The following is a 15,581-nucleotide window of genomic DNA, read 5'->3' on the forward strand; positions in this document are numbered from 1 at the left end:
TAAAAATAACTTAATGAGATAATAAATAGACCTTGTCAGGAAATATTTTTGTAAATGTCACAGACATTTGTCTAGGCTGGGAATAAAAGTTTTCTTAGTGAAAATCCCCATTTCTGTATTGGTGAGTTGTAGAGAAATATACAAAAGTAGTTGTAGAAGAAGATGGTGTACTTATGGCTACCACAGGAAATATTATGTTCACCATTTCATGTTATTATGAAGATCATTATTGACCTATTTATACTTTATTTTGCAGAGTTGTAGAGAATGGTTTAGAAACTGTCACAGTAGAAGAAGATGGTGTACTCAAGTCCCACATGGTTAACGGTGAAAGTATGATGATCACCAATTGACATTACCATGGAAACCATGCATAGTGTACTACACAAACTGACGTCAGTCAAGTTCATGTCAGCCAAGTTCACTTTAATATGTGAAAACTTGTTAACAGACTTCAAATAGAAGAATTTATGAAATGGTACTTGTAAATACAGTGAATGGATGACCTTTAAATGATTTTATTGAAAAAAATGTACTCAATTCCTGTGGCTATACAATGTTTTTGTTTCGATATTTAAATAATATGTACAGTGTGAAATGTGTACAAAATAAATGCTTGTTACAAGATCAGACAATGTTTTATCTCGGTGGTCGTATAACAGCAGATAGTGGACCAGAGGACTACTGTGTGTAACTAGGTTTTTGCTTTTCATATGGTAATGCTTTAAATGAAGATAAAAGATACATGCGAAAATTGAGAATCAGCTCAGCTTGTGTAGTGCACTGTGAAACAATAGGAGGAACAGTTAGATATAAACTACACAGAATTGCCATATATTTATGTGAAATAATTTATTATTCATTATTTCCATGTATGCCCACTAAGCTCAACAAGAAGAGCGCAGGTCTACAGATCACGGGATGGCGAGTTTGATTCCTGGGCCAGGCTTATGTTCTCCGTAACAATTGATAATGGCATTGTGTCTGCAATTATTTCCCCACCCCCACCTCTGATTCATGTGGGGAAGTTGGCACTTACTTGCAGATCACAGAACAGTATTTGTACAGAATCTAGGAACACTGGTTAGCTTAACTGCCTTAATACTGTTGGAAAATTAGGCTTAACCCAAAACAAATTAAAATTCCAGGTACAAGGTTTGTGGAGACAACATAATCTAACCAGTATAAAAAACTGTAAACTCTCTGCAGACTCCCACATTTGAACAGACAGGTGATGCTTAGAAGCACAGACTGTATTTGTTAATAACCTGTCGGTGTTTGTTACCTTTTATGTTCAGTCAGGGAAGATCTGTCAACCTGGAAAAAATGCTGGGCTATCAACCCTGGGCTATGCCGTCAGTTAATCTACTATTACCAGGTCAAAAAAACTTAATGACCTCACCAAAAGGTGATAATTTCATATATAGATTAGAATAAGAGTATAACTGTCATAACTTGTGGTCAGTAGACTAGTAGGGTATTGAAAGACAAGTAGGATATTGAAAGACATGGAAATAATGAGTTATATTTGTACAGGTTTGTGTAGGGACAACAGTCTGTTAAGATAATGATACAAGCTTGTGATTTCTGTGATAAACCAGTGTTTGTTAAAGCAGAAAAACTGTTAAGGTGATGAAATACCAGTGAAATAGCCTTTATGCTTTTAAGTGAAAGAAATAAGAAAAATTAATTGATTTTTTTTTTTCAGAAAATGACACAACATCAGTCTTCATTGAAATGAATAGATAAAATTTTTTTTTGTAAAAGTAAGTCACTAAAACAATAATTTTCAGTCAGCAAAATATTTGATACAAGTCATTGCTCCTGTGGGAAACTATTTTATCTGCTTCTATATTGATATGTAGTTACAATAGTTTTGTGCCAATGTGGTGACATGTTAACTCTGTAAATCTCTGCCCTCTCCCGTGGAGTTTTCAGTGGTATTTTGCAACCTTAACAACATTGAGTGAATGGATTTTTACTAGAATTCATCAAGTTTGAACATTTACTTAGGTAAATTGGCGCTTTTTGCTGATTTCATCAGCATTTACTTGAGTAAATGTTTACTAGAATTCATCATTTACTTGGGTAAATATGCTCTTATACTAAAATCACCAGCATTTACTTGGCTAAATGTGCTCTTTTGCTGATGAGTCTTTAAGGATGGGTATATCATTTGATTAAATATGTTGTGTGCTTGTAACGTTTCACCTCTTATAGCAAATTCTTTGAAATGTTTGGGTATACGTGTTGTGTGCTTAAGTAATTTTTCTCTTGTTACATGTATGTTGATGTAAATTGCAGCTCATAGATTTAATAAAAGTAGTGGGATTTTTCTTTGTATGTTTAGTGAGTCTCTTGTGTACATTTCTGCCCTTTATATACTTCTATTTTGTATGAGAACAGTTCAAAAATATTCAAGAATTTTACACCTATCTTAGACAGCAACAATTTAATTTGTTTTAAGAAATCTTGATGTCTATTTGTTTGGACCTCAGTTTTATGAGATCTTGCCTTGTAATATGATTTTAAATCCATCCACGTTTTAAGTATAGGGCAAGTTTATAAATACAATTCTGTATATGTCATAATTTGGAGAAAAAGCTTTTTATTTAAAAATTCATGTTTTTCTGTTGCACATGTTGTACACATCTAAAATCACAATGTTAAACACATGCTATTTTACTGAAACACTGAAACTTCAGTTTCACTTTCAATGCCTTCAGTGATTTTTGCACAGTTAAACACGTGTTATAATTCAGTGGAAATATGTAAATTCACTATGATCATCATATTGTCAGAGGAGATATTTCAGTATTTCTTTTATTACTTAAAGTTGTAGCAGTCAGATTTCTGTCACTATTTTGGAAGTCTAGAAAGGTACTTTGAAAAAAATGGGAACATGAAAACATTTGTGTAGTCTTCTTTCTCTTCCCTGTATAAAAACAGCTTCTCTTGTGGCTGCTATGTAATGGTTTTCAGTTTTTATTTTAGAATATTGTTTGTCAAGTGATTTCCGGTTTTTGAAGAATTGATATTGTAGAAACTAGAATACAGTGATGTAGGTTTCAAGTTTACACTGCATACAGAGCAACATTTTACATGCTTGAGTTTGGTGACCAGTCTCAAAACTATAGCATTTCATTGGTTGATTTTTAATTCAATTTTGAAATTAACCAATGACCAGGTTCCTGTAGGAGACTGGTATCCAACTTGAATTTTATACTTGACAAAATTAAATCCATAAATTATTTATATTCTTTGTAGTCTGGTCGAGATAAAATATAAACATGGTGTTCAGTAGTTCAGTCTCAATAGACGTGTGTGAAAAATATCCGTGACTTTCTGTGCATGGGTTGTGCTGATAACTAATAGTTGCGGCTTTTCTGTCGCTTTTCATGTTGAACATGTGAATGGTGATCATATTTATATTAATAGGCTTAGTAAATTCAAAATGTAGGCAAAATATATTGCAGAGGTTAAGTGCACGAGTAACTGAAAAAATGTTTAGCGTTTTATAAGCTTCACCTGAAATATGTATATTGCAAGCCAAACCATGAGAAAGAAACAGCTAAATGTGTGAAACCTGTTGTTCTTTCATTTTGTGAAAGGTTTATGATTGATTAGGGAGTAATACTGTTCATGCCTGGCTACCTCATGGTTTAGCTTTCGTTATAGTACACAAGACCACTTTAAGTTTTGCCTTCTTGGTGGAGTTTTCATCTTTTTCTTTTCATTGATTTAAATAGATTATTCTAAGATATTGGATCAGTGAGTAAGATTACTTACTGTTCTCCATGATTTGAACTTGACACTAGGTCTAATGTCATTTTTCTCCTGTCTTTGTTTCATATGGGGTAGTTTATGCTTACATACAGAGAACAAGCAAGTACTATTAAGGGCTCCAGGTAAACTGGTAAATAGCAATACTTGACTGAAATACTGTTGAAAACTTGTGTAAATTACACCTTCATATTTTGAACAGTATCTGAACAAAAAATGTTCTATTTGATTTAAGAAGCAAAGAAAGTCTAGAATCAACTTCAGCTGGTAAGAAAGTAAAAGTTTGAAAAAGTACACAAATTTTTCTCAAGTTGCAAAAAGGTGGTACCAAGAAGGTAGTATGTTGAACTGGGTTATTATTTATCATATAATAAATTGTTCAATAAGAACAAGCTTAATGTTATATATGCAGACATGTAATAAGTATATGTATATTTTTGTAATGAAACCAGACTTATTTGACTCTGTGTTATAACACAGTATCTGTTTTATAACACAGCATATGTTACTTATAGTACATTTATTGTTCTTTTTTCTCATTATGAAAAATTAAAAACTGATTGTGAAATTTGAGCCTTACGTATTTTATTATGCCCTTGGTAAAAAACTTAAAGGAAAGACTGGAATTATTATATCTCATTTGCATATTACTCCCCACCGAAGGCGTAGGGATATTGTTTTGGTGTTGCCCGTCCGTCTGTCTGAAAATTGAAAATGCTAATCAGTCCCCTACCAGTGGAACACCGGAGGGACTATAGGAATGCCCTCCGTCCATCTGTCTGCAAATCTGGATCTTGCAATTACTCCAAAAGTATTCAAGCTAGGTTTATAAAACTTTGTATTTGAATAGAGGGCAATATGTAGATTATGCATGTACATGACTTATGCTTGTAGGTCAAAGGTCAAGGTCACTGTTGAAGGTCAAGTAAAAATTGTTTCTGCTCCATAATTTTTATATGTATTGATGGATTATCTTAACGTTTCCCATGATGAGACAATATGTCAACACATGATCTATTCTTGTTGGTTAAAGGTAAAGGCCACCAGTAAGGGACTTCTGTATTGCTTCTGCAATACTCAGTCACTTGTAATTCAAAAAGAATTTAAGCTAGAATCACTAAACGTCTCGCACAAATTGATTAGCACATGACCTTTGCTCACACATAGTATTATCCCCCTTGACCTAGTAAAAGCAGTTTTTCCCCTTGATTTTTTTTTGTTGGGGGGGGGGGGGGCGGGAAATGCTTATAATTCAAAAATTCATCTAGTATCACAAAACCTCACATAATTATTAATTGGCAGATAACCTCGTGTTTAGTATTATATCAAAGCAGTTTTCCCCCTGATTTGGTCAAAAAGAGCACTGCAATGTGGAGCAATATACGCCAGGAGGTATATCTTTGACTCCTAAGTGTGACCTTGAAGCGAGCCATTCGAAACATGTGCTCTGCACGTCGTCTTGATGTGGTGAACATTTGTGCCAAGTTTCTTTAAAATTGTTCAAGCAGTTCAACAGTTACAGAGCGGACACAAAAGAAAGTCAAATGATCTTTGACCCCTGAGTGTGACCTTGACCTTCAAGCGAGCCATCCAAATCTTGCGTTCTGCAAGTCGTCTCAATGTGGTGAACATTTGTGTCAAGTTTCTTTGAAATCCTTCAAGGGGTTCAAGAGTTACAGAGCGGACTTAACAGACACCGGCGTCATAACATAATACGCTCCCTTCAGGCGTATAAAAAAGGTAGGGATTTTTGACTGAGTAACCTATTGATGGACCTTCATGAAACTTTACACAAATATAGATCACTATAGAGCAGTGGTGCACATAAGTTTTGTCAGGACCACTTGATTAATCAGAGTTATTTCTTGTTATTTTACAATCCATAAATTCTCACATACCAAAGTAATCGATTGATTGGTCTTCATTAAATTTAACACAAAGGTCACTTTGCAGTGGTGCATGCGAATCTTTCATCAGGATCTCTTCAGTAACTACAGAGTAATTGCTTTTTGTTTTGAAATTCATAAGTTCAGGGTGAGCTATTAGTATAGGTGGATAGTCTTGCATCCATAGTCAACATTTTTAGCTCACCTGAGCCAAAGGCTCATGGTGAGCTTTTGTGACCGCTAAATGTCCGTCGTGCGTCCGTCAACATTTTCTTAAACAGGAGCTCGTCGAACACGAAATGCCCCCCTTGATGCAATCAGTAATTGCCCAAGGAACAGAAATTATAAGCTCACTGTAAACAAAAGTTCTACTGTTCTGGTCCAATCTGACCTTGATCTTTAACCTATTAACCTAACAAGAGATCACAGAGTGATCTTGGCACCGGCAACTGGGCCATTTTTTAATGTTCCAAATTTCAAGACTAGCTCAAGATCAAAATCAAGGTTAAATTTCATTTAGGTACAAAACACTGTGCATGTGGTCCAAATAAATGTGAAAGTAGGTCACTAGGTCAATGTCAAGGTCAAAGTTATTTTCAGTGCACAAAACTATGAAGACTGTAGCTACAGAAATGTGAAAGTAGGCCACTAGGTCAAAATCAAGGTCAACTCATGTCAAGGTTCATCTTGCCACCCAAAACCATACATGTGGTCCAAATTTTCCCTATATAAGTCTATATGAACCATGTGACCCCCAGGCGGGGCCATATTTGACCCTATGGGGATAATTTTAACAAACTTGGTAGAGAACCACTAGATGATGCTACATTAGAAATATCAAAGCCCTAGGCTTTGTGGTTTGGACAAGAAGATTTTCAAAGTTTTTAGCTCGACTATTCGAAGAATAAGTAGAGCTATCCTACTCACCACGGCGTCGGCGTCGGTGTCGGCGTCGGCGTCGGCGTCACACCCTGGTTAAGTTTTTCGTACCAGTCCACATTTTGACAAAGTCTTTTGAGATAAAGCTTTGAAACTTTTAACACTTGTTTACCATCACCATGTCCAGTTATAGGCAAGAGTACATAACTCTGTCAAGCATTTTGACTGAATTATGGCCCCTTTTGACTTAGAAATCTTGGTTAAGTTTTTCGTACCAGTTCATATTTTGACAAAGTCTTTTGAGATAAAGCTTTGAAACTTTCAACACTTGTTTACCATCACCATGTTCAGTTGTAGGCAAGAGTACATAACTCCATCAAGCATTTTGGTTGAATTATGGCCCCTTTTTGACTTAGAAATCTTGGTTAAGTTTTTCGTACCAGTCCACATTTTGACAAAGTCTTTTGAGATAAAGGTTTGAAACTTTCAACACTTGTTTACCATCACAATGTCCAGTTGTAGGCAAGAGTACATAACTCCATCAAGCATTTTGACTGAATTATGGCCCCTTTTGACTTAGAAATCTTGGTTAAGTTTTTCGTACCAGTTTATATTTTGTGTAAAGTGTTTGACATATGGCTTTGAAACTTTTATATCTTGTTCAGTATAATAGTCTCTATCAATAGGCAAGAGTACGTAACTCTCTCATCTTTTTTGGCTGAATTATGGCCCTTTTTGAACTTGGAAATTGGTTCTGTTTTGTAAATGTCCATGTTTTGTCAAGACTATTTGACATATGGCTTTTAAACTTTAAACACTTGTTTATCATTATGATTTCCATCTGTAGGCAAGAGTACATAACTCTGACAATTATTTTGACTGAATTATGGCCCTTTTTGGACTTTGAAATTTGTTCAGTTTTTGTTACAAGTCAGCGTTTTGTCAAAATTGTTTGAACTGTGGCTTTGAAACTTTTAACACTAGTTTATCGACATGATTTCCATCTGTAGGCAAGAGTACATAACTCTGTCAACTATTTTGACTGAATTATGGCCCTTTTTGGACTTAGAAATTAGTTAAATTTTTCATAAGTTCATGTTTTGCCTAACATATAACTTAACATATTTGCCATCATGGTCACACATTGCCATTTAGTGCAAGACTAATCGAAGTCCACAAATACAGGAACATTTTTTGTTTAATCCATTTTTTTGTTTAGTCTGAAAATCTATGGAAATATTTTGACCCCATTCTTCAATCAATTCTTCGAATAGTCGAGCGCGCTGTCATCCGACAGCTCTTGTTCTCTATTAAAGTCTATGTAAACCATGTGACCCCGGGGCGGGGCCATATTTGACCCTAGGGGGATAATTTGAACAATCTTTGTAGAAGACCACTAGATGATGTCACATACAAAATATCAAAGCCTTAGGCCCTGTGGTTTTGGAAAGAGGTTTTTCAAAGTTTTTCCCTATAGAAGTCTATATAAACCATGTGACCCCCGGGGCAGGGCCATATTAGACCCCAGGTAAATAATTTGAATCATCTTGGTAGAGGACCACTAGATGATGCCACATACCAAATATTAAGTTTTTCCCTATATAAATCTATGTGAATTATAGAAATAAACAAAGGGCCATAACTTACTAAAAAATTGTTGAACCAGTCTGATTCTCAGGGGGACACAACTAGGGTACCAATTCATCATTCTGGCAAAGTTTGGTCAAAATCCCCCTGGTAGTTTCTGAGGAGTTGCAATAACGAGAAATTGTTAACGGACGGAAGGACGACGGACCACGGACGCAGAGTGATTTGAATAGCCCACCATCTGATGATGGTGGGCTAAAAATATTGTGTTGTTGTAAATGAAGAGAACTAGTACTTCAATAAGATCAGTAATTGTTGCAACATACTGTGAAATCATTTTTTATTCATTTGAAACTGAATTTCTTGAATTGAAACATTAAAGATAAAATAAGTTCAACAATTCATTGTTAGAGTTTTAGTTCTGTTCAACCTGACAAGACTACCAAGAATCTTTCATCCTGTCAACCCTAATAAATCTACTTTCTTGAAAGTATCTCAGTGTCTTTCACTATTCTAAACTTCAAGTAAATGTTCCTGTTTTAACCCTTATCATGCTGGACACAATCGACTCTGCCTTTGCGACCAGTGTAGATCATGATCAGTTTGCACATCCATGCTGTCTGATCATGACCTGCACTGTTCGTCATTCAGTCAGTATGTTTTTGATATGCACCCCTTTTAACAGTTAATGGTGCTGTCCAAAATAAAAATGGACAAGTTCATTATAGGACTTTAGCAGGGTAAGGGTTAAATGAACATGAAAATTTTGGATACCGCATGTCATCATCATTTGGACATCTTTGTCCTTGAAGGGGGGCTAAATATTTTGGCCAATTGGTTACTGACTTAATATTGCTTGTCCCTCACTGATGTAGGTGTTGAATTCTCCATGTGAGGAAGTCTTCCAACTGGTTTATAGAAGGTAGGCATAGGAAAAAGAGATAAATATAATTGTACCTTTACTAATCCTACCAGGTGTTCTGTATACAAAAGTGCTTCTATTGTGACACTTCGATACAAGCAAAACTATTATCTGTACTATAAAATACTTACTGGTATTTCATTTTATTATCGGCTTGTTAAAAGTTAATTTTTACCATAAGTAAGTTGACAAAATCACAGGGACCAGTGGTTCAGGGTTAAATCAAACACATATTAATAAATCCTAAATGATTTTGTTGAGCAAAAATGTATAATATTGTGCCTTAAACTGGTTTCGTTTTCTACTCTATTGTGTAATTGCAAGGGAAGTAAACTAATAGATATATCTGCTTTAAAGTACTAGCCCAAGGCAAGAGTTGACATTCTTTGCGGATCACAACTTTGAATTAAATCTTAAAATTTCTGTTATTGATATTAGCAAAATTATCATACATTGCACATTTGTGAAATCATTTTTGTTAATTTCAAGGACTTGGAAATCGATTTCTATACTTTTTTAACGTACAATGTATTTCTATCAATGAAAATGTTAGAGTCTATCTCTATAGGAGGTCGGTGGTTCTACCCAGGTGCCTGCCTGTGTTGAAATAATGCACAGAGGGGCACCTCGGGTCTTTTGCCTCTTTGAAAAGCTGGAAAGTCACCATATGACCTATAAATGTGTCAGTGTGATGTTAAACCCAAACTCTGACATTGAGAATATCAACAGTTGAAAAAGTCAGAGCGAATTCTTGTCTTGTCATCTGAAGAGATAGTAGAATTTGTTGCTAGTGTATTTTTCTTTGTTAGCTGTGTCTTTAATCTGTCATATATTGTCTGATATCAACAATTACTGTTAAAAAACTTCTATTCAATGATTATGTCTCCCACCACACAGTGGTGTGGGAGACATATTGATTTACTGCAGTCTGTCTGTCTGTGTGCGTGCCTGTCACAAAGCTTGTCCGCACTCTTAGTCGAACATTTCTCATCCGATTTTCACCAAACTTGAACAAAATGTGTTTGACCATAAGACCTCGGCCAAGTTCGATAACTAGCCAAATCGGTCCAGGCATTTTGGAGTTACGGCCCTTGAATTATCGAAAAATTAGCCTTTTTACTCTTGTCCGCACTCTAAGTCGAACATTTCTCATCCGATCTTCACCAAACTTGAACAAAATGTGTTTGACCATGAGACCTCGGCCAAGTTCGATAACTAGCCAAATCGGTCCAAGCCTTTTAGAGTTACGGCCCTTAAATTACCGAAAAAATCCGTCTGTTTACTCTTGTCCGCTCTCTAAGTCGAACATTTCTCATCCGATCTTCACCAAACTTGAACAAAATGTGTTTGGCCATAAGACCTTACCCAAGTTCGATAACTAGCCAAATCCGTCCAGGCACTTTTCATTTATGGCCCTTGAATAACTGATTGGATCCACTCATCCAGACCATCTAATTCGATCCACTCGTCTAAAACATCTAGAGAAACTAACATTTTTCATCATCTAAGGGGCAGTTGTGGGAGACATGCGCTTTTCTCAAAAGTATCTCTAGTTGCTTGGTAACTTTCTACTAAGCTTGGTTTGTAACATCTTTTCATGGACCTATATAATGTATATCGAAACAGTTATGGTCTATTTCTCAAAGAACTCCATAGCTAAAAATAGAAAAATCTTTAATGAATTCTTCTTGTGCCTTATAAATAAGTTTTGGTATGTTTTATGCCGATATCTGCCTCTCAGTCTTTACCTCACCTAATTAGTGTAGGTGGATGCTTCAACGTCTGCTGTCCACGTCAACATTTTTGCTTTGTCTTCTCTGAAAGTGCTGGTAAGAATTACACATGTAATTCTGACCAGTACGTTCAGAGGAGATGTTTAAGTAATGAGAGGGTCATCATTGACCCTGGATCACTCACCCGAGTAATATGAGCCACATGTTTCAAATGGCAAACTGATGCTAAAATATTATGAAGGTAGGTCAGTAGGTCATATTCATGGTAACTGAAAGTCAGTTTTAAGATCGGTGTGCAAAACTGTACATGTCATCCAAATTTCAAGGCTGTATCTTAAAAAACAAGAAAGTAGGTCAGTAGGTCAAGGTTACAGTCAAGTGATCCCTAATCACTTTGGGTCATCAGGTAATTATAATTAAACAGTCTTGGAAATATGATCTGATAACTTTTGAAGTATTTTTTCCTATATAACTCATAATTATAACAAGTGCCCCCCAGGGCGGGGCCTCTTTTCACCGCAGGGGCATAATTTGAAAAATTTTGGTAGAGGACCACAAGGCAATGCAACATACCAAATATCAAAGGCCTAGGCCTTGCAGTTTCAGACAAGAAGATTTTTAAAGTTTTTTCCTATACAAGTCTGTGTAAAACTTGAGACCCCCGGGGCAGGGCCTCTTTTCACCCTAGGGTTATAATTTGAACAGTTTTGGTAGAGACCACAAGGACAAGGCAATGCTACATACCAAATATCAAAGGCCTAGGTCTTATGGTTTTAGACAAGAAGACTTTTTCAAGTTTTTTCCTATATAAGTCTATGTAAAACTGGTGACCCCCGGGGCGGGGCCTCTTTTTATCCCAGGGGCACAATTTGAACAATCTTCATAGAGGACCATTAGATGATGTCACAAGCCAAATACCGAGGCTCTACGCCTTGTTGTTTTGGACAAGAAGATTTTTAAAGTTTTTTCTTTCGGTTGCCATGGCAACCAGAGTTCTGTAAAGAATTCAATTCTTTGAATAATTTTGAAAGGGGATTACCCAAGGATCATTCCTGAGAAGTTTGGTGTAATTCTGCCCAGTGGTTTTCAAGAAGATTTTTATGCCCCCCTTCGAAGAAAGAGGGGTATATTGTTTTGCAGATGTCGGTCGGTCTGTCTGTCGGTCGGTCGGTCTGTATGTAGACCAACCCGTTTCCGGATGATAACTCAAGAACGCTTGGGCCTAGGATCATGAAAGTTGAAAGGGAGGTTGGTCATCACCAGCAGATGACCCCTATTGATTTTGAGGTCAGTATGTCAAAGTTCAAGGTCACAGTGACCCTGAACAGTAAAACAGTTTCCAGATGAAAACTCAAGAACGCTTGGGCCTAGGATCATTGGTCAAGGTCACATTTGCCAGGAACATTTAAACGGTTTCTGATCTTCTTGTCCAAAACCACAGGGCTTAGGGCTTTGATATTTGGTATGTAGCAAAATCTAGTGGTCCTCTACCAAGATTGTTCAGATTATTTCCCTGGGGTCAAATATGGCCCCCACCCCGGGGGTCACATGGTTTATATAGACTTTTATAGGAAAAAACTTTGAAAAACGTCTTGTCCAAAACAACAGGTCCTAGGGCTTTGATATTTTGTATATGACATCATTTAGTGGTCCTCTACTAAGATTATCCAAATTATTCCCCTAGGAACAAATATGGCCCCGCCCTGGGGGTCACATGGTTTACATAGACTTATATATAGGGAAAAACTTAGAAAATTTTCTTGTCCAAACCACACAGACTAGGGCTTTGATATTTGTAATGTAGCATCATCTAGTGGTTCTCTACCAAGTTCAGACCCGTTGCCAGTTACAGGTCGGTGCCTGGATTGATTCCAAAGAATTAGATTCATATTATATAATTATAAGGGGGCCTTAATTCAAAGCCCGGGTGTTAATTTTGGAACATGTCTGGATTTCGGCTGGAGTATTTTTGTTATTGTAATGTTTGAAATGTAATACCCGCCCCCCCCCCCCCCCCCCACCCCTAAATTATGCCTAAATTGTCAAAATAATAAATACATTATGAGATTTATATATAAATTTATTAAATTTTGTCATCCAGGGTAATCGCCGCGATAACATTACTTACACTCCTGATACGCCTAAGGAAAACTGCCACAGTCAATGAACTATATCTATACTCTACTTCTTTATTTTATTAAAAGAAAACTTTAAAACTTTAAAAACTAGGGCTGTCATCGATAGAAACGATATCGATGTATCAACGATTTTTTTTGTCGATCGATTATCGATTCCCATTTTCAAAAATCGATATTTTACAGGGAGAAAAAACTACCCAAATAAACACTCAGACCCTAAAAAACAACTTAAAGTTTAGGAGTATATCACCAAAACACAGAAATATTTTATAAACGAATAACATCGTTACTGAATAAATAAGTAAAACAGAAAGTTGATTGCTTAATAAAGAAGGTAGAATTTCTCTGTAAACACTTGCCATTGATGAACGAAATTTCACTTGATGTTTGCTTGTGAAACAGCCTTCCAAAACATATAGTACTCCCTTTATGAAGGGTAACATGAAAGGAGAAATTACGAGAATTCGGATACTGTTACTGTTCGGGTACTGTTCCGATACCAGTAACGATGTTATTCGTTTATAAAGCATAACAAATGATACAAATTAGAATAAAAATAACTTGGTTGCCTTCAGTTTTGGTAGAATTATTTCCCCTTTTCAGATTTTTTCAATTGAAGACCTTCGTAATAAAATACAAAATGGGGATTATTCTTTATCAAACAAAATAGTATATTTAAGTGCAACACTCCGCGGCACAAGTCAATACTGGGCACAGCGTGCAAAAGAACTTCGTTCTCTGTCACAATATCAGATTAGTAAAGGCCATGGTTTACCATCTTTTTTCACAACTGGTAGTTGTGCAGAGTACCACTTTAAACCACTCAAAAGATTGTTACAAATGTATAAAAAGGACACAACTGGTGAAGAAATAATCTAAATGATCCTGCTTTACTTTTGAGACATTGCAGCAGAACACCCATATAGTAGCTCATTACTTTGATTTACGTACAACTTCTTATTTTCGCGAGGTTATGGGACCTGTCTTGTAATTAAGGGACTCTCCAGCCTTAGTTAGTGATAAAAATGGATCTCTACGCATTGAAATGAGAAGAGACCATCCAATGCTTGTACAACATTCTAGGTATCATACACAAGGCTGGAGAGCTAATGGTGACATTTCATTGGTTCTTTCTAAAAGTCCATCAGATAACCCTTCAGTAGATGAAATAATTGCTACAGAAAAATATATTAATGGTTATGCATGTAAAGGCAGTCAGCCAACAGGTGCTATTTCAGATCTTTTTAATGATATGGTAAACACTTCAGATGAGTCTAGTGGATCCAATGCCAAGTCCATCTGCACCAAGGTTTTGATAAATACCGTAAAAAGAGACGTTTCATCTGTTGAAGTTTCGTTTGAACTATCGTCACTTCCTTTGTATAGAAGTAGTCATACTTTTAAATCTGTCAGTTTATCAGGTGCTCGTGTCCTTGAAAAGGATGGCCAAGCAATATCAAGAAACAATGCTCTTGACAAATATTTGTTTAGAGATAAAAACAAAAATGTATCTTTTTATGAATTTGTCTGTGAAGGTGGTAAAGTTCCTGTTTTCTCAGGCTGTACAATCAATGCAACTTGGCCACTGGAAGAAGAGTACTGTAGAACAATGCTTTTTCTCCACTGGCCAAGTTGGCGACACATTTCCGATATCAAAGATGAAAATTTAACATGGTGTCAAAAAATGAGTCAGTTCTTGTGTAGTGACAAATGCCCAAATTTTGTTAAAGCTGATGTAGAAAGGGCTAAACGCAAACAATGTCCAATTAATGACAATGAAAGTGATGATGAATTATCTATTTGTTCTAAACAGCCTGACTGGATGGAGGCTATTAGACCAAATTTTGAATTTGAAAGTCCAATAACAGATTTCAATTATGATGATGGAGGTGATTTTTTTTTTATTGGAGTGAAACAAAATGTCAACATCCTGATGATCTTGGTAATTCCTGGATACAAAATTTGACCGATCAATTAGATGATGAAAATGAATCGTTGAAAATACCAGATGTTGATCTAAGTACAATGAACCATGACCAAAATTTTACATTTAATATTATAATGAACAAAATCCTAGAAATCTCAAATAAAAGTAAAGATTTTCAACCATTAAGAATGATTGTTACTGGTACTGCTGGGTCTGGAAAATCATACTTGATAAAATGCTTAGTCAAATCAATAAGATCATACTTTGGTACAAATAAATCTGTTCAAGTTATTTGCCCTACAGGAAATAGTGCAAACATAATTTCAGGTGTTACATTACACAGCTTTTTAAAAGTCCCAACAAATTATAAAGGTTTTTTTGTTTTGGGTTTAACGCAATGACATGACCCCACCCCATGGTGCAGTAGGTTTGCAGCTTCAAAGCAATTGTGATGGATTAAAAGTTCTACTTGTTGATGAACGTTCACTAATTGGTGCTTTAACTTTAGGGTGGATGGAATATCACTGTAGATATGGGGTAAACTGTGGACAAAACTGTAATGAATCTTGGGGTGGTCTTCCTGTTGTTGTTTTTTTTGGAGATGATGTCCAAGTACCACCTGTTTTAGATCCCCCAATATATGACTGCAAGAATTCTTCACCGGCAGCACTACATGGTTTACTTGTTCGGAAATAATTTTCTGTAGCTGTTGCCCTTAAGACAATT

The 15,581-nt window shown here is 35.9% G+C and overlaps 1 protein-coding gene across 5 annotated transcripts in view; it reads left to right on the forward strand.

The window, feature by feature from the left end:
* LOC123532256 (dnaJ homolog subfamily B member 6-like) overlaps positions 1 to 4,351 on the forward strand; it is an 81,921-nt gene extending 77,570 nt beyond the window's left edge. For all 5 annotated transcript variants that reach the window (XM_053518421.1, XM_053518425.1, XM_053518424.1 and 2 more), the window contains one exon: positions 257 to 4,351. In XM_053518421.1, the coding sequence (XP_053374396.1) occupies positions 257 to 353 (97 nt within the window). In that variant the 3' untranslated portion in view covers positions 354 to 4,351. The remainder of the gene's footprint in view (positions 1 to 256) is intronic.
* Positions 4,352 to 15,581: the final 11,230 nt, after the last annotated feature.

This window comes from Mercenaria mercenaria, chromosome 11 (assembly GCF_021730395.1).
Source record: "Mercenaria mercenaria strain notata chromosome 11, MADL_Memer_1, whole genome shotgun sequence".
Lineage (NCBI taxonomy): Eukaryota > Metazoa > Mollusca > Bivalvia > Venerida > Veneridae > Mercenaria > Mercenaria mercenaria.